This window comes from Lepidochelys olivacea (assembly GCF_965140295.1).
Source record: "Lepidochelys olivacea isolate rLepOli2 genome assembly, chromosome: 21".
In the NCBI taxonomy this organism is placed as follows: domain Eukaryota; kingdom Metazoa; phylum Chordata; order Testudines; family Cheloniidae; genus Lepidochelys; species Lepidochelys olivacea.
In genome coordinates, this window is record NC_140431.1 from 12,743,457 (window position 1) to 12,769,612 (window position 26,156).

The 26,156-nt window shown below is 45.7% G+C and overlaps 2 protein-coding genes across 4 annotated transcripts in view; both read left to right on the forward strand.

Annotated features, from left to right (window-relative positions):
- LOC311510979 (potassium voltage-gated channel subfamily A member 3-like) overlaps positions 1-26,156 on the forward strand; it is a 102,647-nt gene that overhangs the window by 61,341 nt on the left and 15,150 nt on the right. Inside the window, exon 2 of one of the 2 annotated variants that reach the window (XM_084611154.1) lies at positions 2,140-2,170. The exons of the other annotated variant lie outside the window; for it this stretch is intronic. The gene's annotated coding sequence lies outside the window, so the exon portion shown is untranslated. Of the gene's footprint in view, positions 1-2,139; positions 2,171-26,156 lie in introns of those variants that run through there. 2 annotated transcript variants of the gene reach the window in all.
- Positions 2,542-14,215, forward strand: LOC311511168 (potassium voltage-gated channel subfamily A member 2). 2 transcript variants are annotated; one of them, XM_084611565.1, is made up of 2 exons: positions 2,542-3,765; positions 4,421-14,215. In XM_084611565.1, the coding sequence occupies exon 2, from the start codon at positions 4,584-4,586 to the stop codon at positions 6,081-6,083; it is 1,500 nt and encodes a 499-aa protein (XP_084467691.1). In that variant the 5' UTR covers positions 2,542-3,765; positions 4,421-4,583; the 3' UTR covers positions 6,084-14,215. The 2 variants fall into 2 exon arrangements, with proteins under 2 accessions (XP_084467691.1, XP_084467692.1); XM_084611566.1 differs by having other exon boundaries at positions 4,424-14,215.

Genomic DNA, 26,156 nt, shown 5'->3' on the forward strand with positions numbered 1-26,156 from the left:
AAACCCCTTCATGTTTTCTCCCCTGCTGCCTCTCACGCTTGGGCGGCCCGTCCCATAAACATCCGCAAAACCACTTCATTGCCCTCCTTAAAACTCTCTTTTGCTGTGATGCTTACACAAAACTCAGCAGCGGTTAAGCCAGTGACGAGCATGCTGACCAATGCTGTGGCCTTATTTTCTTCTGCATGTTGTATTCACCTGTTGGCTTTTGTCTTCTGCGTAGCTTGTGAGCTCTTTGTGGCAGGGACCGTCTGTTTATTCTGTGTTTGTACAGCGCCTAGCCCAGTGGGGTCTAGGTCTAGGTCAAGGGCTCCGAGGCTCTATGGTAGAATGATTAGTAGTTCTATTAGTAGAACTACAAGAGAGGTCCCAAGTTCAGGGTCCCATAGTGGCAATTCACCAATGCACAGGAAGGGTTAGTTCTTCCCCTCCAGACCTTGCAGTCTAAATAGACTAGACAGATGTGAAGTGATTTTCCTAAGGCATCACAGCCAGGGCATTGAGAGAAATGTGGGGCCCCGGTACATCATGTTTGTGGGACCCCACTCCTTCCCATTTCCCTTTATTACACAGACGTTCTGAGGGGCCCCCCTGAGCTCGGGTCCCCAGTACAATTGTCCCCATTTCCCCCCACTCTCATGTAGGGGGACCACCCATCTCTTATTGTAGGGGACTGTCCTTTATTTCATTGATTTATCACTTAGAGTGATCACCCATCCCTTCTTTGATGATGTATTGACTTGTTTTAACATTGATCATTAGTACCATTTGAAACATTACATTGAAGCTTATAATCATTGCATGGTATATCTGAGGGCAGTAGAAATGTACAATTGAGAGAAAAAACCCAGGATCTGCTCAGGGAAGTGGTGTTTCCCTAAAATGTCCCTTAAAATAAAGCCTGGCCCCTTATCTTTCATGTGGCTTTCCCTACTCTCATCAACCCTGTTCAGCAAATCACTCCCAGCGCTGGGACTAGGACTCAGGTCTCCTAGGACAGTGTTCTAACCATTAGACACGCTGCCCTTCACCCCGGTGCTAGTCACAATGAAGGATGGCAGAATCTGGCCCTATATTTCCTCCTGATTTTGATCACCCTAACACGTTTCCCTTCCTGAAGTTAGGGGTAGCTGGTTATTCTTCACCCTTCAAATCTTAATCGGGCAGATGCAGACTGTTATATGGCCAAGGAGCTGAGTTATAGGTTTCAGTAACATCATAAAGCAAAGGGTTTTATTATTTCCCAGTGGATGAAACATGGGTCTCCACTTTGGAGAGCAGGAAAAAAAATCTGATGTTAATCATATGAATATTAACGTTGAAGCTTTTCTGTGTTAGGTGGTTCATTGTCAGAAGCAGTTTTTGCCATCTATTTCCTGCCCCCCACCCCTCCAGCAGTGTCCCCTTTAAGTTACCTTTCCCAGGTAAGGAGTGGTACCCTAGTGCAGACAGCTCCTTATGTATGCGCTGCATGCCTGACTGCAGAACCAATTGTAAGTCGTTGCCTCCCCCCCCCGCCCAACGCTGTTAACCAGAGGTTTACCACAAACTGTGAGAACGGATGCTTTATATTTCGAGTGAAAAGGGTTAAGCAAACACAGCCTTTTCCTCAATGCATGCGGTCTTCCCTCTGTCCTCCGAAATCACGCTAAGCACTCTGAAATGTGTGGACCGGCTCACATGCCTGCAGTGAGCTTGATTTTGAATGAGGTCTGTGCATGCAACTAACCTGGGTGCTTTTTGCAAAAAGAGAAAGAAACAACCCACCCCTAAAAACCAAAATGAGCATGAAATAGGCCAAAGGATGGGGCTCTCCCCCCCTCCCCCACGCTTGCTTCTAACCTTAGATGGTCCAGGGATGCCTGAAATCATAAAACAGTCCAGAGAAAAGGGGAGGGGAGGTGGGATCTGAAAAATGCAAAGATCAGATGACACCATAGCAACACCTGGTTTGCACTAGCTGTGGTTGTTTTGATATAGAAAGACAGTGAAATATAAATCAGCATGCTAGAACAATATTTCTGCTGCTAAATTAACCTTGGTTGTTGGGTTTTTGTTTGTTTGTTTGTTTGTTTGAATGGACAGAGGAAAAATAATTATGTAAAAAAATGATCAAGGTTGGTTTGTTTTGTCTTGCAGAGGAAATTGGGTCCAATCAGATGCTTGTCGGTTTTGCAGCACTAAATACGCCGTTCATGGCTTTTTAAAAAAAAAGATTCTCGTGAGTGGCTGAGAGGGTCAGATTCTCCCAAAGAGTCACTGCAGGGAGGAATGTAAGGAGAGGAAGAAGAAGAAGAAAAAAAAAGGGATACATTTTAACCTTCCCTAATTTGGGCCTGTTAAAAAAGGGTTAAGTGAAGCCGTTGAATGCTGCAAGCCTTGTCAGGGTTGTACTATTTCCTCTCGTGCGTAAGGAGAAGGGTGAGGAGAATTTGAAGGAAATTGGGAGATTTCAAACAAAAGGGGGATCTGGAGCAGAACCTCCAAGGTTGACAATGAAGAGGCAGAACAAGAGGCATAATTGCCCAGGAGCAGGCAGAAATCGCTGCCTCGGAGACTGAGAGCTAAGGGTTTGATTCCACCTGACTCCCCCTACCTAGTTCTGAAATCCTGGCTCAAAGTAGGCAAGCCAGGCGGCTGTCTGCAGCTGAAGAAAGGACGTTAGAGAGTCTCTCTTTCGGAGGGAAAATGGTTGGTTGGACTCCTCTGCACTAAGAAACGCCAGCCTCCGAAGAAACGGCCCAGCTGCCTGAGATGGTCTGGTTTTGACCAAGTTAGATGCAGGGAACCTGATGACACCATGTTGTGCCGGGGACTCGGGCATGAAAGTCTCAGTGACAGTTTCTGGCCGCAGAAGTTGAGCTCACCTGGGGCTTTTTGTGGGCTGTTTGGAGAGCCAGGCTCAGGAGATGATGCTGAGCATCCCCCCCCAGCTGTCAACGGAACCCCCTGCAAAGCCGCTAGTGCATGGGAGTCAGGGAGCAGGCTTCATCCCAAGGCAACTCGGATGTGCGGCATGACCGCGAGCCTGGCGCAGTGGTACAGGAGCTGAGCATGGCAGGGGGCATGGTCTGCTGTTTGCCTTGGTGAGGAGAAAGGAGATCGAGATCACACTGCGCAGTGCCCAGCACCAGGCTGCAGCCGCGATCCCCAGCGCCAATTCCCACGGGCAGGGTGGCTTTCGCCTTGTGCTAGGGGCCACCGCGCGTGCGACAGACAGAGATGCAGCTCTGTGTTTTCGGGTGGCCACCGGTGCTCTCTGCCCCTCTCTCTTGTTGCCATACGGGGCAGTGAGGAATTATAAAACAGTGTGCAGGAGGAAGAGGGCTGCCTCTAGGAACTGGGTCTTTTGCAGATGCCGCTTTAAAGCACCCACCAGCTCTTTACCGTACTGCTGTTTTTTCCAGGCAACGCCACACCTCCTGAGGACACTGGGGACATCAGGTTTTTTGCTGAGCTTAGCATCTTTCCACCATCATAGAGAAAGCTTCAGACAGACACTCATCTGCCCTGAAGTAAAGAGCTGCAACGGCCATCAAGAGGCTTTTCCTCCTTTGCCTGTCCAATCCCACCCCATTACCAGACCTAACCTGCACATTCTGGAGAGCTAACCCTCCCCGCCACCCTTCCTACGATGACTCACCATTATTTTGAACTTTGAAGAGAGGAACTTATGGGGATCTTGGAAGCCTGTATTTCTCTCTAGGATTTCCCCAGAGTCAATTAATCTGTGTCACTAAGAGACACTGAGATTTGCTTCTCCAGGTAATGCGATTTGTTTTCTGTACGCAGAGGTCGTTTGCAAAGAAGGAGGGGAGAGGAGCCACAGAAAAAATCTTGAGGATGGGAAATGCAGTAGTCAAACTGTCAGCTAGCACAGGTGTTTGCAAATTAACTAGCCACAAAAAAATAAACCAAACCATTTGTCTGTAAAGCCTAAAGAGAGAGAGAAAAATTATCATAGGGAAGCATGTTGGCTTGCAATTTTATTTCCAGTGCAAAAGAACTGCGAATGTGTTTAACTTTAAGTTGGAGACATTAATGTGCTCCTTTAGGTTAACACTGAATTGCCTGCTATTGCATGGTTGATTTCTAACCGTTAAGTGCATGAGCAGAATCTATTTGATATCATATTCATTTTCACTGGCATCCAGAGTTGAGTCCCTTTAATAGAAAAGAATTCAGTGTTTTTTTCTCGTAGTTTTTAAAAAAAGTTTGGTTTTGCCAATGCAAATGTTTCCCTCGTTTTCATTAGAAAGTTTTCCTCAAGTGCTTTTTCATCATCACCAGATATTGGGACTGGAGTTTTCAAACTCTGCACCAAGAAGGCAAATTAAAATCAGCTGAGGAATATGCTATATATTCTGCCAGGCACAGGTTCCTAATACACACAACTTTATTTCGTCTCTCTCTTTCTCAGCAGGCTAAAATATTTCTCCCCCCGATCATCCCTCCGCATTTTCATGAGCCACTTCCAAACCTACGAACTTGTCCTTTCCCAGGAGAGTAGCCTTCCCCTGAACCTGATCCCAGCACCGGGCATCCGGAAGAGTTTAGTTTAAGGATTGCTTTTAAACCTAAATATGACAGTTGCTACTGGAGACCCCACGGATGAAGCAGCAGCTTTGGCAGGTCATCCTCAGGACACCTATAACCCTGAAACTGATCATGAATGCTGCGAGAGGGTGGTCATTAACATCTCAGGGCTGCGGTTTGAAACGCAACTAAAGACGCTAGCTCAGTTTCCAGAGACCTTGCTAGGAGACCCTAAAAAGAGAATGAGATATTTCGATCCTCTCCGGAATGAGTATTTCTTTGACCGAAACAGACCCAGCTTCGATGCTATTTTGTACTACTACCAATCGGGGGGCAGGTTAAGGAGGCCTGTCAACGTGCCCTTAGACATCTTCTCGGAGGAGATCAGGTTTTATGAACTCGGGGAAGAAGCCATGGAGATGTTCCGAGAGGATGAAGGATACATTAAGGAAGAAGAAAGGCCTTTACCGGAGAATGAGTTTCAGAGACAAGTGTGGCTGCTTTTTGAGTATCCAGAAAGCTCAGGGCCTGCCAGGATTATAGCTATTGTCTCTGTCATGGTGATTCTAATCTCCATCGTGAGCTTTTGCCTGGAAACACTGCCCGTTTTTCGGGATGAGAACGAAGACCTACATGGTGGTGGGATGAGCCATCACCCCTACTCCAACAGTACCATGAGCTATCAGCAGTCGACCTCTTTCACAGACCCTTTCTTTATAGTAGAGACACTTTGCATCATTTGGTTCTCCTTCGAGTTCTTGGTAAGGTTTTTTGCCTGCCCCAGCAAGGCTGGGTTTTTTACCAACATCATGAACATTATTGACATTGTAGCTATCATCCCGTACTTCATCACTCTAGGGACCGAACTGGCTGAGAAACCAGAGGACGGCCAGCAAGGCCAACAGGCCATGTCTCTGGCCATCCTTCGAGTCATCCGCTTGGTGAGGGTTTTTAGGATCTTCAAACTGTCCAGGCACTCTAAAGGGCTGCAGATCCTGGGGCAGACCCTCAAGGCCAGCATGAGGGAACTAGGCCTCTTGATATTTTTCCTCTTCATTGGCGTCATCCTCTTCTCCAGCGCTGTCTACTTCGCAGAGGCGGATGAGAGCGAGTCTCAGTTTCCCAGCATCCCAGACGCGTTCTGGTGGGCAGTGGTTTCCATGACCACAGTTGGCTATGGAGACATGGTCCCTACGACCATCGGGGGGAAAATAGTGGGCTCCTTATGTGCCATTGCCGGTGTATTAACGATTGCCTTACCAGTGCCAGTCATAGTGTCCAACTTCAACTACTTCTACCACCGCGAGACGGAAGGAGAGGAGCAAGCCCAATATTTGCAAGTGACCAGCTGCCCAAAGATCCCATCTTCCCCTGACCTAAAGAAAAGCAGGAGTGCCTCCACTGTCAGCAAGTCTGATTATATGGAGATACCGGAAGGTGTAAACAATAGTAATGAGGACTTTAGAGAGGAGAACCTGAAGACAGCCAATTGCACCCTGGCTAACACAAACTACGTTAATATCACCAAAATGCTAACTGATGTGTAGTCCTTAAAACCTGTCACCATATTTAAAGCTGAAGTGGAACACTTACAGCTATTGCATAATACCCTGCATTGTAGTTAATACCGTATGTTCTGCAGCGTGCATTTGGTTCTGCATGGGAAGCAATAGTTGTGTAAGTGACTTTCTAAACTTATTTAGACACCGAATAAGCTTTCATGCAAAAATTGTTTTTTTACATCACAGGTGTATGGGTTTCCAAAGACATGGAGCATGTAGGCATTCAAAACAAAATTATATCTCTTGCAGTCCCAGGGATATTGAACAAAAAAGTCATTCAAGAAACCTCATGTAAACGACAGTCCCCACAAATGTCAAGCAGAAAAAGTGTTTCACTGCACTCGACACATACAAAATATATCCCAAGGAAATAGCACACATCTAGCTTCCAAGCGTATGGATTCATAATGGAAAGGTAATGCATAGTTTAATTAAAGGAACATACATCCCGGCGTCCAAATTACTTTATGGCTCAGATTTCTGCCTCGGAAATGCCAAGCAAGAATACATCATGCAGGCTTGTGTTTCATAACTGAAAACGCTGCATGCTGCAATGGTTTCATCCACTGCAGTATGTCAGTGTGAGACCTAGGGGAGAGACAATTAGCATGACAGAACACTATTTATTAAGTCTCAAATTTTCTATGCCGGTGATAGGAAGGGACATAAACAAATCAAGAGCCCGCTTTTTATTTGGTTTTTTTTTTCCGATGACACCTTCCATCTTCACTATCTCCAGGGTCACCAAAGACACATCCACTGACACATTCAAGATGAGTTTAAAAAGCATCCTTTTTTAGCATATTGGAGCAAACTATGCTGTGGCCTATAATATATTTATACTGCAGTGAAATTTAATCAGTAATACAGTACTGCTGCATGGATATGTGTTGCATGAATCTTAATATTGAATACACATACAAAGATATTTTTTCTCAGTAGACTATACAGTATTCATGTTTATAGTGTTTATAGATTCTCCGATTACTTGAAGGAGATTCATGGAAGTGAAAAGAAAAACAAGGCTGGATTACGGCAAGGCAGGGGCCGACTAAATTTGAGACGCAAGGCAAAGCTTTCTGTGTGCTTCCTGGTATTCACTGAAACGGAGCAAAGAATTGTGCATGTGAAGGAAGGTGAGCTGAAAGTTAAGCATCCATGCTCATCACGTGGGGAGGAACTAGTAATTAATCTTGGTGTCACAAGCAGAATTCCACGGCTGACCAGAGATGGTACAAAGGACAGGTGGCATTGTACGTTAAAGACCTCCTGACTCTACTATTCTGCCACCATCAGCTTCATTATATATTATCATGTTGTATATAGAAAGGTAGGGACAGATCCTCAGCTGCTGTGAATTGGCTTTATCAGAACCACAGCAATTGACGCCAGCAGAGGATTGGGCTTGATGTATGTAATATATATGTGATATCCATTCAAATGTTCGCTGAGCTTATGCAATATAATACTGGCACAAGGCAATTTATGGGCCAGATCCTCTGCTGGTGTAAACGAGCTTCAATGGAGTGACAGTGCTAAGCAACACCAGCAGAGGAGCTGGCTTGGGTATGACTAGGTGTAATACAGGATATAGGAGTTCAGGTTAGTAGTGGAAAACTATTGCCCTGAGGCTGACCTCTGCTCCGAAACAATATCCCAAACAGCCTGCAGCTCTTGGGCAGAATGGTCCGAGCTCTGCCCTCGCTGGCACGCACTGAAGTCAATGAGATTACATGGGTGTCATTGAAGGTGGGATCCAGCCTGCTTCCCAGATGGTCCCTTGCTTTCAATCAGTGGGGCAAGAGTTTCCCATTATTCTCAAGCGCCACCTTCTAGCACACCTTTTGAAAATGCACCCGGGCCCTAACTTTGCTGCAACGTCAGCTGGCCTGTGCTGTGTTTTGGCTCACAGAGGGCATGCGGCCCTCTCGGCCTAAAGCAGAACTTCGCTTTGAGCTGCACCTTGCCATCCCCTCCCAGGATGAAGCTTCCCTTGAAATCAATGGGACTTTCCCCAGAGCATGGGAAACTCGCCTCTGTGCAGAGAGTCCGCAAAAGGACTGCTCAACAATTCAGATCCACAGGCCAAATGTGGTGCACCTGCTTTGCGCAGGGGTGAAGGTGGGGCTGGATTTAAAGACTGGTCCAGCGATTCCTCAGAACCTGGAGCACTTCTTCTGTATTGACTCAGTCTTCAAGTCCGCAACTTCCCCCGACTCCATTGATTGCAATGGAAGTTCTGCCTGAATAAAGAACTCAGGGCTTGCCCCCTTCCCTTTACAATCCCAGTTTTATTCCAGAATAGCTGGGAGCCTCCCATTGCTCCCACGAATGTTTCAAGTGGATTATATTGACCTGTTCCCTGCCCCATGCACATGCTTATTTACTTCCCATGTTCCCATAGTTTCCATGTCCAGAAGTGTAGCTGACAATCTGAACTGTGGCAGGAGAGAAAGGAAATTCACCATTGTTTGATAAACCATCCAACAGAGGCAATCTTCTTTTCGTACATGTGCCAAGGCATCAGAGAATGCCCAGCTGCAAGATCTGTAGCGCAGATCTCAGCCGCTAGCTAGCTGGTCAGTAGAACTCTGAAACCAGCAATTATTTACTGTTTTTAGGCCTCGGGCTAGGAAAGCCTTTAAGGACGTGCTTAAACTTAAGCACACGCTAAGTGGTACGCTGAATCGGGGCCTTAGACTCCCATTGACTTCAGTGCACTTTGGATCAGGCAAATAGATTTCTACCTATCATCGTTTTCATAAGCTGTCATGAGAGAAGGGATTATTTCTAATATCCTTGATAAAATACTGGTACTACCATAGCCTTCAGCAATGGTTCCCAAATCTTGCTATGGTCCCGATTCTCCTCTCTCTTACACCAGTGTCATGCCACTGGTCCAAATGAAGTAACTACTGATTTACACCCGTGCAAGGAAGAGAAGATTGACTCAGGCCCAATAGGATTGGTACTACAGAACTTTCTTCAGTTAGGGCAAAAGGGCCTAACTCCTGCAAGGTGCAAAGCGCTTTCAGCTCCACTGCCCTTCAGTGGCCAGTGCCTGGCGCAACACGATCGATTCGGGGGTATTTTTTTAATAAGGGATCTCAATTCTCTGGCTTCACGGGTGCAAGTAATGAACAACAGAAATGCATTTTTTGTCTTGTTCATTTAAACACAATCATTTTTACCTCTAAAAATATAAAACTATCTAAAGCAATAAATCTTATTAAAAGAATAATCCCATCACATTCCACAGCGATGGTCCTAAACCAGCGCCACTTGCTTCTCAGTACAAATTCCCAGTGAGGCCAGCCAGCCTAAATCGGTCTGTCCCCACCACTGTAGAATCTGAGTACCTCATAGACTTTAATGTATTTACCCTTACAGCACCCCTGTGAGGTAGGACAGTGTATTAATCCCATTGTACAGATGGGAAACTGAGGCAGAGTGAGACTAAGGGCCAGATTTTAAAGGTATTTCGGCACCTAGAGATCTCGCCATCTGGGGGGATTTTCAAAAGTGCCTAGGCACCTAACTCCCATTGACATCTGTATCTTTGGGTACGTCTATACTCCATTGTAAACCAGGTCTATGGGACCCAGGCTTGTGGACTTGGTGTTTCCAAGCCTGTGCTTGAGTGTCCCCACTGCACTGTAAACCTGGGTTTATAATTGCTGAACTAGGGTCTCACAGCCATGCTGACTCATCTATACTGCACTACGCAGGCCTTCTGACTCAAGTCTGTGGCTTGTGCTGCATCCACACTACAAAATGACAGGGCTTGGACCTGAGGCACAGCAAGACTCAAGCTCTGACCCTCCCCTGCCCCCCTGCCCCCAGCAGGGTCCTAGGACCTGGGTTCTGAGTGCTTGGTGACCAGAGTCAGACTGATTTGCGTGAAGACCGAAGGGGGGTTTGAGCTCAAACCTGAGTCAGAACCTGGGTTTGCTGTGCAGTTTAGACATACCTTTTAGGTGCCTAAATACCTTTGCAGATCTGGGCCTCAGTGACTTGCCCAAAGCCACACAGGACATCTGTGGTGGAGGAACTGACACACAGAGAGACTGTGGGTAAAACAAAAGTGCCCAAGACTCTAACTTTCAATAAAACTTTGGGTAAAATTTTTAAAAGTGCCTCAATCCCATTGGCTTTCAATAAGACTTAGGGTCCTGAATCACTTAGCCACTTTTAAAAATTGTACCCTAAATGACTCACCCAGTCAATCTGTGGTAGAACTTGGACATGAACCCAGATCTCTTGAATACCAGCAAGTGCCCAAGCCACTGGACTACCCTGCCTCCTTCTGGACTGCTCTTTTGGTCCTTAATGATTTTTATAAGCGCATTGGGTGACCTTCTCCCCTCATGTAGAAGACCATTACAAGGCCTGTACAGCACCTTATCTTAAGGGCTTAGGTGGGTTAGAGGTCTCATGCTGATCCTTTGCCCAGGGGTAAATATCATCCTAGGTGAGTAGGGAACACCAGGAACTGGTCCAGTGGTTGGTTTACCTCCAGTGTTTTGGGCCGTTGCTGTAGTGTGCTGGCGTATTTTGCGTAAGGGATATCACAACAGAGAGTACAGCACTGTTCTTACACTTAGCCACGGCTATCATTGTCTGTCTTTCTCTCTGGACGGACGAACCACTTGAGATAAAATACAGATCTGCCCAAACCTTCAGTTAACAAGCTCTAATCAATGCCCTTCCCCCAAATATTCTGAGTTTCCCAGGAGTTTGGTGAACTTTAAAATAATGCTCACTGAAGCCAGGAGTGATGGCTTAATCCCTTCCATTGCCTTGAGCCAGACTAAAATTATTACCACCTGGCTCAATGCACCTGAAGGCAGGAAGGAATAGATGTGGCTAATGACTTGCTCTGGGTAGACTGCCTTGGCAATGGCGCAGAATTTGAAAACATGCCCGATGTCAAGGACATACAAGAATGCCTGAGGCAACCTGCTCTGGGAGCTTTAAGAGTTCGCAGCGGGCTCACTGGGAACAGTGTCCTCATGACCAGGGGGCTATGGCAAACAGAAGGGGCCAAATGTAGCCCCGACATAAAGAGATTACACTCCTATTGACTTCAGTGAGGCTTGAGCCTAGAGCTCAGGGATCTAGGTACTGTTCCTAGCTTTGTTTCTGACTCTCTTTTGTGACCTGGAAGACGTGTTCAAAAGTGGCATCTGATCTTAGTTCGAGAGACTTCAGGCCTGATTTTCAGAGCTACCAAGCATCGAGAACTCTCTTTGATGTCCACAGGAAATGGAAATCAGGCCACGGCATCTCACATCAGGCACCCCTAACTGTGGCACTTAGGACCCTCATGATTTGTCCAAGGCCACAGAGAGAGGCAGCGTCAGAGCCGGGATTAGAACACAGGTCACTTTCTAACACCTAACCCTGATGCGCAGATTGCTAGTCAACATATAAAATCTCTCTCTCTTTAATGCCTTAAAAAAATAGCATTTGCTCAAAGGGCAATCACATTAGGCTGAGGAACTGGTGAATTTCCATCAAATCATAGCTGATAGGAAAGAAATATCTATGTAAATAGTACTGTGAGTACAGGCTTTATCAGAAATACTTATCTCTGCACCTAGTTTTATGTCTTTTTCCAAAGCCTACTCAAACTCTATGCTATATCAAGAAAAAGATCCTAAGAATGGTGTTATGAGAGTGTAGCCTGTGGGTGTATAAATATAAGCATATTTGTACATAAATACACAGAAGGAGAGAAGAAGACAGAGGAGGAAGTATTTCAGGAAGGGTCTTGCTTTGCGACCAGGTGGTTCCTAGGTCAGCCACTGAAATTACTGCCAAAATCTCCTAGACTTTCTGGAGTTCGCAATACAGTTAGAGGTGGGTCCAAACTGAGAAACAGATCTAGATCCAAATTTGAAATGGGTTGAATCAGACACCTTTCCCTCTTGACTAATGAGGACATTTGGAGTTCAGCTTTACAGCTGTTCCTTCTCTCTCTCTAGTGGAGGGAAGAAATCCCCCAATCCCCCTGAAACTTTGCGAGATCGCCAACCCATGGCTTGGGCCCATCGCTAGTATCTATGTTACTATGCAGATGAAGCCAAAGCAATGATCTGAGGGATTTTTTTGTGATGCAAGATGCATCAGCTGAATCAAATTATTATAGCTGCTAGGGGAAAGTATCCATAGGTAGATATGACTGTGGGTTACAGGATTTATCAGATGCAGGGCATGTGATTTCCTACAATTATGAATTTCAACCCTGGAAGGTTTGAATGTCTTATAGGTCCCACAGCCCCATGAAGAAGGACCCCCATGCTTCCTTCCCCTGACCCCTCACATCAGGGAGAGATGGAGCAGAACTCAGGGGTGGATGCATGTACCTAAGAATGTGGACTACGGCATGGACCCCACATATTTGGAGCTGGGGAGGAGTAACTCTATGGAGTGCATTCTCCTCGGGATCCTGTGAATTTCCCACTGACCATCACTCCAGTTCCTACTGCTGCTCAGAGCAGAGTTAATTACCTCCCCTTGTCCTCCATCCCCTCAACGGGGTGTGTTCAGTGTCTGTGCTCAGTAGAGGACCAATTGGCCATGCTGCCAGTGGGGAAAGAGGCCAAGAGCAATGAAGAGTGGCTGGCACAGATCCCTAAGTTTAGGCCTAGTATTCACCATGGATCTTAAGGCTCTGCATGAGCGAGAGACGGCTCGTTTCTCACACACCTTGTTGTGCACGCTAATCTCTTCCCCAGAGCCAAGAACTCTTCCTGTTGTCAGAGCTCCTCTCCTCCCTTTTGCAAGTGGTTGTTGTTGCGGCTATTCATTTCTGCTGTGGTAGTGTCTAGGGACCCCAAGCAGGGATCAGGGCCCCATTCCACTAGGCACTGTCTAAGCAAATATCACAGACACAGTTCCTGCCCCAGACAGCTGACAATCCCCTAATGGGAACACCTAGCTCTCAATTCTTTTTTATACCAATTCTTGGGAGCAAACCTTACACTCCTTTTGGTCTTAAGCTGAAATGCTGCTCCCCTCCCATGCCCTGCTCAGGGTCCTTTGTGAAGTTCAGCACAATGGCCACATTCTACCACTATAATCGCCTGCCAGCTCTCTCTCTGCATCAGACCATTTCTAAAATCTTCCAGCTGCAGTCACGATCTTGGCATTCAGCCCTGCGTGATGCTGGCTGGACACCCTCAATTCCTATTGCTAGAAAGGGTAGCTGCAGGTGCTGAGATCTTGGCAGGATCACATCTTAGGACTTTGGGTCAGAACCTGAGCTAATGCAAATTGGGGCCATTGGAGTTACACCAATTTACATCAGTTGAGCATCTGGTCCACAGCCCATGTAAAGGTGGCAGCAGATAAATTCCTTAGTTCATGTTTCTCTTCCTGGGTATGTTTTGGCTTCTACAGGATGTTGAATGTTGCAATGTGACAACGGTTTCTTTCCAGGGTCTCTGTGTGTATAAATATATATGGGAACTGCATATTCTTTCAAGATTTGTATGTTTGTTTGTTTTTTTACCAAGTGTAAGAACTGCAATTACACCTGCTTCCCATTGCCTGAGACTTTGCAAATGTCTTACAATGTCATATTACTAATCATTGCTAGAAGCTAAAAAAAAAAGATAGGTATTGGCTCAAATAAGCATGTGTTGCCTAATTTGAGAGAATCAATACGAAGAGGAAATCCAAGAAAGACCATGTAATAATGATGCTGGAACTGAACCTTTTGTCTCCATGGTTACTGGAGAAATGGGACCAATAATGGAGAGAGGCCTATAAACTGTGGAAGGAGGGCTCATGGGAATTCCAACTCATTTAACCATGTGTTTGCTAGACAACATTTTAGACACCAGCTGTATCTGAATTGCACAGTGTGTATAGACAGTATCATTCTTATTGACGACTGGCTGGCGTTCTCAGCGGTGACTGGACACTGTTAGCTGAGAAATCCGAAGTCAATAAGGTGGGACATTTGTATATAGATATACATATCTGTGTAAATACATATTCTGAATGAACATTTGCTGTCTGGTTTATCCTGGATGTACATAATTTATTCTTCATAGAGTATCATAAATTTTGTAAATATCAGCACCAATTAAGAAAAAATATGTATAGTATTGAGGATTTATTTTGGCATCGGTTCTGTGTGGAAAACAAAGAAAAGCAAATAAATTTTGGACAGACTTGTCATTTTCTATGCATTTGAATGCTAAAAGAGAAAAATCTCCACCCCCTAAAAATAGGATTTTCTCCCATCAGAAACTTTCCTGCAGTGGCCTGCTGCATACTCCTGCAAATGATGGAAGTGACTTACATTAATTAAATATTCAGACTATGCATAAGGATGATATATTGTATGATCTGGGCATTTTGCTGATTCCCTCCAAAGGGTTATAATCATGTAAATCTAAGGAACGAGGCAACTGTGTCTTTGAAAATTTCAACTAAGGTGGCTGCATTGTATTGTCATCATACACCATAGGTATCTTAGTACAAATGCTGAGTTGCCTGTTAGAAAGAACCCCAAGGAGAAATAATGTTACTTCGCTGCATGGGGATATTGCAAGGATATTATTTATTTGTATTACAGTGGAATCTATGGGTCCCAGTTGAGATCTCACCCGCATTGCATCAGGCTCTGTACAGATATGTATGCTGGAGTTTTCAAAAGATCCTAATGAGGTCGAATCCCCAAATTCCCTTGAAATTTGGGCTCCTGACTCTTATCACAGAATTAGTGCGAGACAGTCTCTGCTCCAAATAGCTTTCAGTCTTAATGGGCAAGACACGTAAAGGAAGAGAGAGGCACAAAGGGGCAGTAACTCACAACACTAGGGGAATTGAACCTATGTTTTTCTGCTTCCTATATCACCACCCTAACCATAGGCACACACTGGCTCTCTTGAGCAAGTCCCCCCCAGGCCAGGAGTTAGTATGAAGTCACTGAGTGTTCTCTTTAAATGGGGTGTGTGTTCTGACATGCTTGATCTCGCCCCTAGAAGAAACCACATCTTAGACAGATAACAAGAATGCCTGGGAACTTTGCAGAGAGTATCACATTTTATTCTAAAATACTGGCCCGAGGAATGGGAAGAACATTTGAGAAATGAGCAGATTACTGTGCTAGCGATGAGCTGTCTATGGGAAAATAAACGGAGTGCTTGCCGGTCCCCCTATAATGTCTTCTAATAGGATCACAAGGCTGAGAACTATTTTTTCCTAGTGTCCATGGGAAGTTTAGATTAATTCACTGAAGAATGTAAGCTTGTCTCATTAAAAAAACTATAACAAACTCAGTTTACAGGATGTCAATCGAGCATTATTGCCCCCTGCTGCATAACAGCTTGGAAATAGCTGATCCCTACTGGAAAAAAAAAAGGGGGGGTCGAATGATCCATGCTTCAGGGTTTAAGCCAATCTCTACCTAGTAGAGATCGGGACAGACGATGTAGGTGGCAGATTATCACACATCTGTCTACAGTGAGGATCTTAAGCCTCCCCCTGAAGCTGGCCACTGTCAGGGATAAGATGATGGACCTCAGATCTGATCCAGTCTGGCAGTGCCTATAGTGACAATTGGCTTAGTTCCTCTGAAATCAATGGAGCTATGCTGATTTGCACCAGCTCTTGGTGTCTAAACCCTTTTCCATTGCCCCCCAAAATTCATTCTCCTACAATTTTACTTGAAGGGCACAGTTGAACTGTGTTAATTGTCACATTGCTAATCCCCTAACCTGTCAATTCTCACCTAAATAAACCCGTAGATCCCCCATACTTCTAAGCCAATACTTCACCGTGGAAGCAGAGTGCAGCGATGAGGTCAGAACTCATTAAGCTCCCAAAGGTGGCAGTGTTTCTAATGGTTAGTTCACAGGGCTGGAAGTCAAGAATCCTGGATTCAGTTTCTGAGTCTGCTACTGACTTGCTGCGTGACCTTAGTCAAATCACTTCACCACTCTGTGCCTCAGTTTCCCCCGGAGTAACAGAGAGATAATGATATTTAACCCATCTTTGGAAAGCATTCTGAGCTCGTTGGATGGAAAGGATGATATAAGTACAGAGTACTACTATTAATTTTGCAAAATATACTGTGGTACATCTACCAATATGCCGGAAAGTATTCATATAAATAATTGCAAATAAATTATACTTGTCAAAAGAAACTGACTCTACCATTTTTTTTTTTGGCTGTCGTGGGGTTGATTTTTTAAAATGATTTACTTACTTGCTAATTCTCAAAACCCTCATAGCACGGTCTTCCAATTCTTCAGAAGAATTCCTTATTACTTGCATTACAGTGGTACTTGGAAGCTTGAACTGAGATCACTGCCCCATTGTGCAAAGCACTGCACAGGCATAGAGTAAGAGGCAGAGAGTCTCTCTCTCAAAGAGCTTAGGTCCAAATCCTCAAAGGTGCCTAACTCCCTGGGAGGCACCTAAATACATTTGAGGATTTGGGCCTCACAGTCTAAATGAACAAGACACAAAGACCAGGGGAGGGGAAACAGAAGCAAAATGTCTCACCCAATTTTACACGGCAGGTCTGTGGCAGAGATGGGAAGAGAACCCAAGACTGCTGCATCGCACTCAAGTCCTCTAGCCATTAGGTCACTCTGCCTGGTTAAAAAGGGTTAGGTTCTGTTGTGAAATATTTTAAAAGAGGCAGCCACACAACAAGGAAGATGTTGAAAAGAATCATCATCCAAAGCATGTAACTGGATAAGCAAAGTCAAATGATGTATCGTTTGCAATGCTGTGCAAACAAAACCAAATCCGTACTATCTATAACAACCTGTTACCGATTCCTTCCTACGAGAGAACAAGATGCCCGTAGGACCCAGTGTTAATGCATGATGATGCTGTGCTTTCTTCGGGATATATTGCACAGTGCAGAGGAATAAATCCCTTCCGAACTGTAGGTGACATTGACAACATGCTAATAGACTATTTCCATTTTACCAGAGAGAGGGAGAGAGAGAGAGAGAGAGATCAGATTGCATCAAGATTTATTGACCTTTTCGACTCTCCAGTTTCAAAAGCTGGAAACCAATCACTGGGCTGTTAGAGTAACTGGTCTGTATAAATATCTGCCTGCTGCAATCTAGCACCCTCCACGGGGATCCTACCAGAACTGCAATGCACCTGGCTTTAACTTTTGTCCTTAGAACTGATTTATATTTGACATCTGCCGTCATTCTGGGGAGCTGCTCAATAACAGATTAAATAAAAAATTAAAAGACACATAAGCCTGTGTTTAAATGAAGTTATGGGAGTGATGCAATGTGTCCAGCACAGAAGGAACCAATAAAGAATGTCTTAAGGAGGTAGGCCCAGATCAAAGGTGTTTAGGCACCTAACTCCCATTGAAATCATTGGGAGTTTGGCATCTAAATGCCTTTGAGGATCTGGACCTACGACCCAAATGTTTTCAAATAACCTCTCATTTAAGGGGCCTCTGTAACTTACGTGATGGCTGCCATCTTGGCTGACACACCAGGGTTGAACCGGGGACCTCCAGAGTTTAAAGCATGAGCTAAGAAAGCCCAGACCTTTATAGCTAGAGACTGTAACAACTCTCATCCTCTCTGGATTGGCATGTAGGGGACCTGTAACACACATTCAATGGTGGGTTACCACCTCCACTTTTGGGTGCCTGAAACCCAAGTCTCACTTTTCAAAGGTGACGATTCAACCACCCACCACTGCAACAAACAAACAGCGAGGGCAGCTCAGCCCCAGGCCTTAGGTGTCTCCAAGCACCCAAATTAGGGGCCACTTCTGAAAATATCGGCCTTACCTCCTTGGTGCCTCAAGTTCCTCATCTGTAAAATAGCAACAACCTACTGCACAAGGGCATGACGAGGGTTAATTTGTTAATGGTTGTAAAGCACGTTGAACTTGTTCTTGTCTATATAAATGCCAATTACTATTAGATCAGAGAAGAGAATGTTGCCCTATTTATCTATCTGACCTCAGAGCGCCTGTGTTTAGACAGATAAATTCGACTGGCCCATATCCTTCACAGCATCTGCAGTCTACAAAGTCATGTAAATATGTCTTGATGAGCCTGGCGCTCCTAAAGCTTATTCCCTTGTTCCCGCCCCCAGCAGAGCATGGATGCTCTGTGAAAGCAGCATGATTAGCTAGTGGAGGGAACAGCAGAGATGGCACACTGCAAAGTTTGCATTTGGATCTGAAATGACACAGGGGGGTTTAGCTTAGTCCTTCCTCTGTTCCGAAGTACCTCTGGCTGACCCAGGAGTGTTACTGATATGCTCAACAGTGAGCTATAACCAGTGCTGTCTAGAATGACCCACACCCTTTTGGCTATACTTTTCAGAAGGACTCGGTCTCCACAACGGGGGGCCACATTTGCAGATGAGCTCAACACTTTGGGTGCTGAGTTCCTTTGAAAATGGGGTCACAAAACAAGCTGACCTCTTTTGAAAATCTGGCCTGGATTTGTGGGTGCTGAGCGCTTGAAAATCTGGCCCCAAGCTCTTCGAAAAACATCTGGGCATAAATCAAAGGTTTCAGCCTAAAGGATACGTTGGCATCCAGTTCTGCACATAATCCCTTCAGTTTCTGGTGGGAGGTTGCTCACATGCCCCTGTGGGAAAAACCGGGCTGGTGAATGGATCAAGCCAAATGTGCTAAGCAATAGCTCCGCTGGTTACTGACTACCACAAATGGCCGGATGCTAATGACAAAGGGGTGGGGACCTTTATTTATTTTTGCTAGTGATGCTGCCGTGAACCTTGGGAGCAATCTTTGCAGCAGCAGTATTGTACGGGATACAGTAAAAATGCCATTAAGGCCACCTATGTTTCATTTTCCTTTCATGGTGGCACCACCTCAAAGGACTTAAATATGGAGGCTTCCCCAACAGCCACCCTTCACAGCTCAGGGAATATCCCACCATGCCCCTCACCTTTCCAAAGGGCTGATCCAAAGCCATCCGAAGCTAATGGAAAGAACCATTGGCTCCAACAGGTTTCAGATCATCAGAGCCCAGGCCCATGGGCTGGTTCTACTGGGACCTCATGCCAACATTCTGGCCACTTTCTTTCCCCTTCTCTTTAGTTTCTGTAATCCCCATTCCAGGTGGTGCTAAGTCAGGTGTACCAGGAGGACAGATTGCTAGGTCAGGGTGGTATTGAACTTGTTAGTAGTGTCGTTTGTTCATTGATGGCTGGCTCAGTCAGCTGTCCTGAGTACTTATGTGCAATGGGAGACAACTGACTTGCAGTGGCCAAGATATCCAAAAACGCCTCATGAAGAGTGCCCAGCTTCAGCTGCCAAGAAGGGCCCTGGTTTAGAGAAAGCATTGGACACCTGCCCTCTAAAAATCAGGCCTCTTTAAGAGGCCACTCCAAATTGTAGACACTTGGCAAAATCTTGGTGCATATCCACAGCACTGTGAGGAGTCAAGGAATCAGTCAGGGTCCACCCAGTAAGAATCCCTAGTGCCTTGGAGAGTTTTCCATTGTGGAGAATAAGTGATATTTTATAACCAGGCAGAAATGCAACCCATTCACCATTTTAGAAGTCTGAAGCCAATGGACCAGATCCTCAGATAATATATATCAGAGCATAGATTGGGGATTGGTCCTGCTTTGAGCAGGGGGTGGGACTAGACGACCTCCTGAGGTCCCTTCCAACCCTGATATTCTACGATTCTATGATAGGCGCCAACTTTGTGGGTGCTCCTGTTGAAATCAATGGGAGTTAGGCACCAAGCTACCTTTAAAAATCTGGGCATAAGTAACTTGCTCAAGGTCACAGAGGAAGTCTGTGGTGGGGTATGAAATGGAACCAGAGTCTCCAGACTAGCACTCTAACCAATGGACCAGCCTTCCTCACACAACAGACTTTGCATTTTATGATGGTGCCCTTGGAAATGTGCCAAATTGACCCTAGCGTTAGAAGCTGAACAGGACAGATACAAAATGGGCAGAGGCAGGGCACCTTTCCCAGTGCTAGCCCACAAGTGAGCCTCAATCCAGCATCTTGGAAGGTAAAACAGTTGATTCTCCATGGCCAGTTCACTCCTTGGCCTCTCAGCTGAGACCATCAATAACTGTCAGAATCCAGCACAAAAATTCACACCCGTTTTTGGTCTTGTTAAAAGCAAAGCTGGAGATTCTGGTGCACATCATCCGTCATAAGGAACATGCAGGAGATGCTCTGTAACTGTGTGTAACTGTCAGGTGTTGTGTTTCTGAATGGCAATACCAGTGTGTTTTTACCAGTGGATTCGCAGACTCATTAATATGTTAATGAGCCACTACAAATTCAAGATTTATTGGGAAAAGCTTCAGATATTCATTCACTTCTCAATAGTTGTATTAAAACACTGACCTACAATCACGAGACAGATTCACAGGAACACCTCAGACGCCAAGCCTTTTCCTCTGGTCTCCCTTGGACACGTTCAAAATCTATAACAATTCCTTCATTCAGGAAGCTGTTGCAGTTCTCAGAGCCTTGGTGAGCTGCACACTCACTACAAAACTGAAGCTGGCATGTTATCATCACCAGGTAACCTTAGCTATTGGGTATGCCCAACATGCAAAGACATCTTGAAAGAGCCAGCAGTCGATGCAAGACTAGCAGCCTCTGAAGATAAATATGTGCATGGGGATAATATAAATCTGTCTCTCCCTCTCTCCTTCCATTCTAGATAGATACTCCAACTGCCCCCAGTGTTTGGGGACCACAGTGTATTAAATGTATGAATGGTTTATAGATCCCTGTGGGCCAGGGGTTGCATGCAATGCTGGGTGGAGAGAAGGAGGGTTACGGCAGCTCTGCCAGCAACTAAATATGGGGTGAGGTGGAGTTTGATTAAGGTGAATCACTCTGGTAGTAAACCCCTCCAGAGAGGTACTATGTACTGCATATACCGGAGAAGCCTTGTATATACTGATTCATGCTGGATTTTCCAGAGATCAACAGACAAGTTGGATATCAAAAGGCTGGGTTTAAACTGACTGAAGGCCTCCTTTCTGGTTCAGCAAATGGACAGGACCTTCTTTCCAAGGGGCAGCCCCCAGACTTTGCGGAAGGAGTGGAAAGACGTTGGCCTATTAGGGCCCCATAAGACTGAGGGGGTGAATTCTGGTGAGTTTAGTGTGTGTTTAAATCCGTTTGGTTTTTTTATTATGTTTGCTCTGTAATGCTTTTGCCTTAAGAATAAATGTGCTTACTTAGAAGGAATTGTGTGGCAACTCATAACTGCTAGCAATGCACTGTTCATCACCCTTGCAAAGAAAGTAAACCACAAGCACTAGGCTTTAGGCAGTAAGGCAGGGAGATGGGTAGCCTTAACCCCCTGATCAGAAGGGAGTGGGACAAGGGTCCTGGCCCAGAGACAGGTGACAGCTGGAGACCTGACTGGAAATTTCTGAAATGAACCATGGAAGGTGCAGTTACCCTGAAACTGTAACAATGTCCATTTAGATTGTGGGCTCTAACATCTAAACATAAATTGGTACAAGGAGTTTCCATAATAGAGCCAGCCTACCCTGCCCCGTCTTTGAAGACAAGGCTCAGAAGGAGTCTTCGAGACGTATCCAGTAATTATTTTAAATTGCTGAACTGTTAGCATGCTGCATTGGCACAGGCATGCTTAAAATACACGGGAAATGTAGTCAGTAACATGCACCCTTCCATAGACATGGCAGTTTGGCATATCTATGTAATTTAAAATAGACAATGTTTGTAGAAGAGTTATTCTGGCAGAGTACTATGCAGGGCTCCCTTCGCTTCAGCAAAAGCCTTTCAGCTCTCAGATACACAGCGGCTGCTTCGCACCTATGATCTTGATTGCTGAGAACAGCTGATCCCTGCTGAGTGCGGGCTGGCTGGTTATGCTTGTGGTAAACGACCTACTTTCCTGCACTGTCCTCATTGAGTGTTGCCTCACTGTCAGCCAAGGGCCTATAAACCCTCTTAGACCCTCTCCGGCTCATAAATTAAAGAGGCCTCCAGGCAATCTACAGATGAACCTTCATGCGTTTTGTCTTGATAGAGCTTGAGTTGCATGCTTGTTAGAGATTTACATTAACTTTCCATTCTCCAGGGTTCAGGTGGATTGTCATCCCTTCCTCCTCAGATTTTCTTTAATTTCAGGGTCCAGTGAACCCCCAGATCCCAAAGCCAATCTCAACTGAATCCATCAAGTCATGCCTAGTTATTACTGGAGTAGCTAGAGGCCTTTATGAAGACCAGCACTAAGGTGCTGTACAGACACACAGGGAGACAGTCCTTGCCCTAGAGAGCTTACAAGCTAAATAGACAAAAGGATTATCTCCATTTTAAAGATAGGAAACTGAGGCACAGAGGTTAAGCAACTTGCCGGAGGTCACCCATGGAGTCATTAAGCAGAGCTAAGGACGAAAATCAGAATTTTTGACTCCTGTTCTCTAACGACTAGACAACTCTTCCTTTCTTCAGCCAGCATTTTCACAAGCGCTCTGCACAAACCAGTGGGGCCAGATTTTCAGAAGAGCTCAGCATGGTGGGTGAATTTTTACTATATAAGAAACAAACTGGCAAGAGAGCGCTACCCCTCTCCTTGGGTTAGTACCAAAAGGTGTGACATGGAAAAGCTCCATTACAACGCATCGGCTCAGCTCAAGAGACACTGCAGAAATTTTTAGCTCTCCTGGCTTCACATTATCAATGCAACCTCCCTATGGTAAAGTGGGCATTCTGTTTCCTAAGGCACCTCCGAAAATGTAGGGCTTGGAAGATGCATGAGCCATTAAGTTAAGTGGGTATGGTGTGGGCTAATCAGCAAAAGATGCCAATGAAAAAGAAATCCCACATTATACTCGGATTTCCTCTAGCCAAGTCCATCTAAGGATCTTAAAGCCCTCTATAAACATTAGTGATTTAATGAAGGTAGGAAAATATTATCCAAAGTGAAGCTTGGGTACAAAGGGACAAATTCATCCCTGGGGTAACACTATTGACTTGGATTGGGTTTAGCCAAGACACTAAATACAAAATTTACAAACTTGGGTGCCTGAAGTTTGGCCCTTAAGTCCATATTTTGGTAACCTGGACAAAAATGGCTTAATTTTAAGGGGCTCTGACCACTCACAGCTTCTGCTGAAATAGACACCAGGGTGTGCAATTACCTATTATTGCCAGACTGACAACTCAGTTTCAAGTTGGAGGATCACTGACCTTTAGGCCTTGTGTGCTTTAGCAATGTTGTTTGATTGCCCAATCCAAGGGCAGGAATGAAATTGGAGAGAGGCAGGGAACTCTGTGAAGATCTCAGACAAAAACACCTCTCAGCGTCCTCCTTATTTTGGATGCAGGCCAAAGTTGGTAACATGAACTGGAATCCCTACAGAAACAAGTGAACAAGGGAACCATAAAACTCTTAACAGACTCAGTGACATCTGTGATAATCACCAGTTCTTGCAACCGCCACGACCGTGAGCACGACATTGCCATGGGCAATCGGGCAAGCGAGCACCATCTTGGCATGGGGCCTTTTATCATCAACCGAAAGCGGAGCAGCCTTTGTCAGGACAAGATCAGTCTTGCCTCTGTTCTGGCAGTAGAATGTCTGTACGTAGAGGAATTGATTGGTGCAAGGTGAGATCATCCAATGTACTGGAGTGATGAAGCTGGCTTTGGTCTGCTTTAGCTCTGCTCTGTCCTAATTGTGCGGCAACCTGTGTGCACTTGGAACACACACACACACACACACACACACACACACACACACACACACACTGCTGCCACTGGCTCTCAGGACAGACAGAAGCAGGCAACCTTTATGACATCAGTGGTCATACAGGATTTGCTCATAGACTGCACCTGTAGATAACTCAGCATGCAACATTTGCAGGGAATGGCCCCTGGGACAGAGAGTGCAGAAGCAAGGAACACAAAGGTGTTGTGAATTCCAAGAGCTACATGTGCTGCCATTGGTTTGTTTAATGCTGGAAATCTTCAAGTTCCTGACATTTGTTTTCATGCACACACTCAGACCAACGCACAGATGCGCACACTCTCTTGTACATGCCTGTGACTGATACATGAGTATGTGCTGCAGGCCTCCCGCTCTGTCCAATCAGCACAGGATATGAATCTACAACCGCCCTAACTAGGGAGTCTTGTCTCTTCAGCTGTAACAGCTCAGGGTTTTAGCTCTAGAGATCCCCAGTTCAATTAATAGAATCATCAAAGATTAGGGTTGGAAGAGACCTCAGGGGGTCATCTAGTCCAACCCCCTGCTCAAAGCAGGACCAACCCCAACTAAATCATCCCAGCCAGGGCTTTGTCAAGCCGGGCCTTAAAAACCTCTAAGGATGGAGATTCCACCACCTCCCTAGGGAACCCATTCCAGTGATTCACCACCCTCCTAGTGAAATAGTGTTTCCTAATATCCAACCTAGACCTCCCGCACTCCAACTTGAGACCATTGCTCCTTTTTCTGTCACCTGCCACCACTGAGAGCCACCTAGCTCCATCCTCTTTGGAATCCCCGCCCCGTCAGGTAGTTGAAGGCTGCTATCAAATCCCCCCTCACTCTTCTCTTCTGCAGACTAATCCCTGCTGTGTTGACCAAGATGGCAGTTGTCATAGGTGCACCTACACGCACTCACATAAGCATGCACACACTGCCAAATAAAAACACTGGCAGATGTTGCCCATGTGGGCTCTGTAGAGTTAGGTATCTACTTAGGTGTCCATGTAAATGGTCTGATGTTCAGGGATACTGAGCACCTGCACTGACGTCCTGTATTACTCTGCAATACAGGGCACTTATTTAGATGCCTAACTTTAAGCCCTCCAACGTGAAATTTTGGTTACTATATGAAGCTCATTACAAGTCTGGCCAGTGTGTAGGAGTTGAGCCCTGACAGACCCTGGCCCCTACAGAGCCAAGGGACCAGAAACAAATGGATCTTTAAAGCATTGATTTCTGTTTTAAAAGTGCAGGTCAAGTTAAAGTGCAAATACTAACCGAACCAATTGCACTCACTTCGAGACATTTGGTGTCTCAGCAGCTTCGACTTGCTTGATTCTCCTTTGATTTCATGATAGGTTAAATGGGCTGCTCCGTTCTCTTCTGCAGCTTGCGCTGCAATTTGTGGAGTGCTTCCCCCTCCCCGGCGGCACCAGCAGAAACGGCCTGCTCAGCACAAAATGCAAAATCGCGGCTTGAGGATTAGACGCTTGTTTTCCATAAATAGCAAAACGGGGGAGTGTATTTTAGCATATTAAATACATTTCAAGATGCAGCTGATGCACACCAGTGTGACTGTTCTATTGATCTCCCTCCTCGTTCTTCAGCCGGAGATGTCCTTCACTTGTTGGATCCTGACGAATGTTAAGTCCCAATCCTGCAGACAGATCCGCTAGCAATTCTCAGGACTTGTCCACACAGGGGGATTTGCCCCAAATTCAGCCACTGATGGCATTGCTCCTAGCGCAGCCAGGCACAAGCCACATAACCCAGCCACTACTCTGGGTTCAAGCAGCGGTAAATTGCACCGGTGCAAATGCTAGTACCAACATCTTGGCCGAGAGCAAGAGCTGCACTGGGGAATCTCTAGAGCTGTAAGCGTTATCTGCCACAGCTCGAGCTAATGTTCTCCCTCAAATCCTCTGTGGATTGGGCACAGAGGGGGATGTGTAACACTTATATCCCAGTAGGTTGTGTCTACACTAGGGCTATGTCTACACGACATGCCATTGGCAGCAGTGTGTAGGGTACGTGTAGCTATGCACTGCAGTGAAAAGGATAGCCTCATGTGCCAGTGAAGGGCTCTGGGAGGGGCAAGGCAGTGGGGAAAGGCTCCAGCCATGAGCAGCTGGTGGAAATCTGGAGTGACTCCGGTGACTTCATCTAGAACTCCAGGTGCTCAGCTGCTCTGAAAATGAGGCCCCCAAAGGCTGGCATTTTCTAAAGCATTTAGCACTCAAACACACGTAGCAGGGGCCAGATTTTCAAAGGGCCTTTGCAGCCAGCAGTTCCAGTGATACCAGCTGTGGGTGGTCAGTGCTTTGGAGAATCTGGTTCTATGT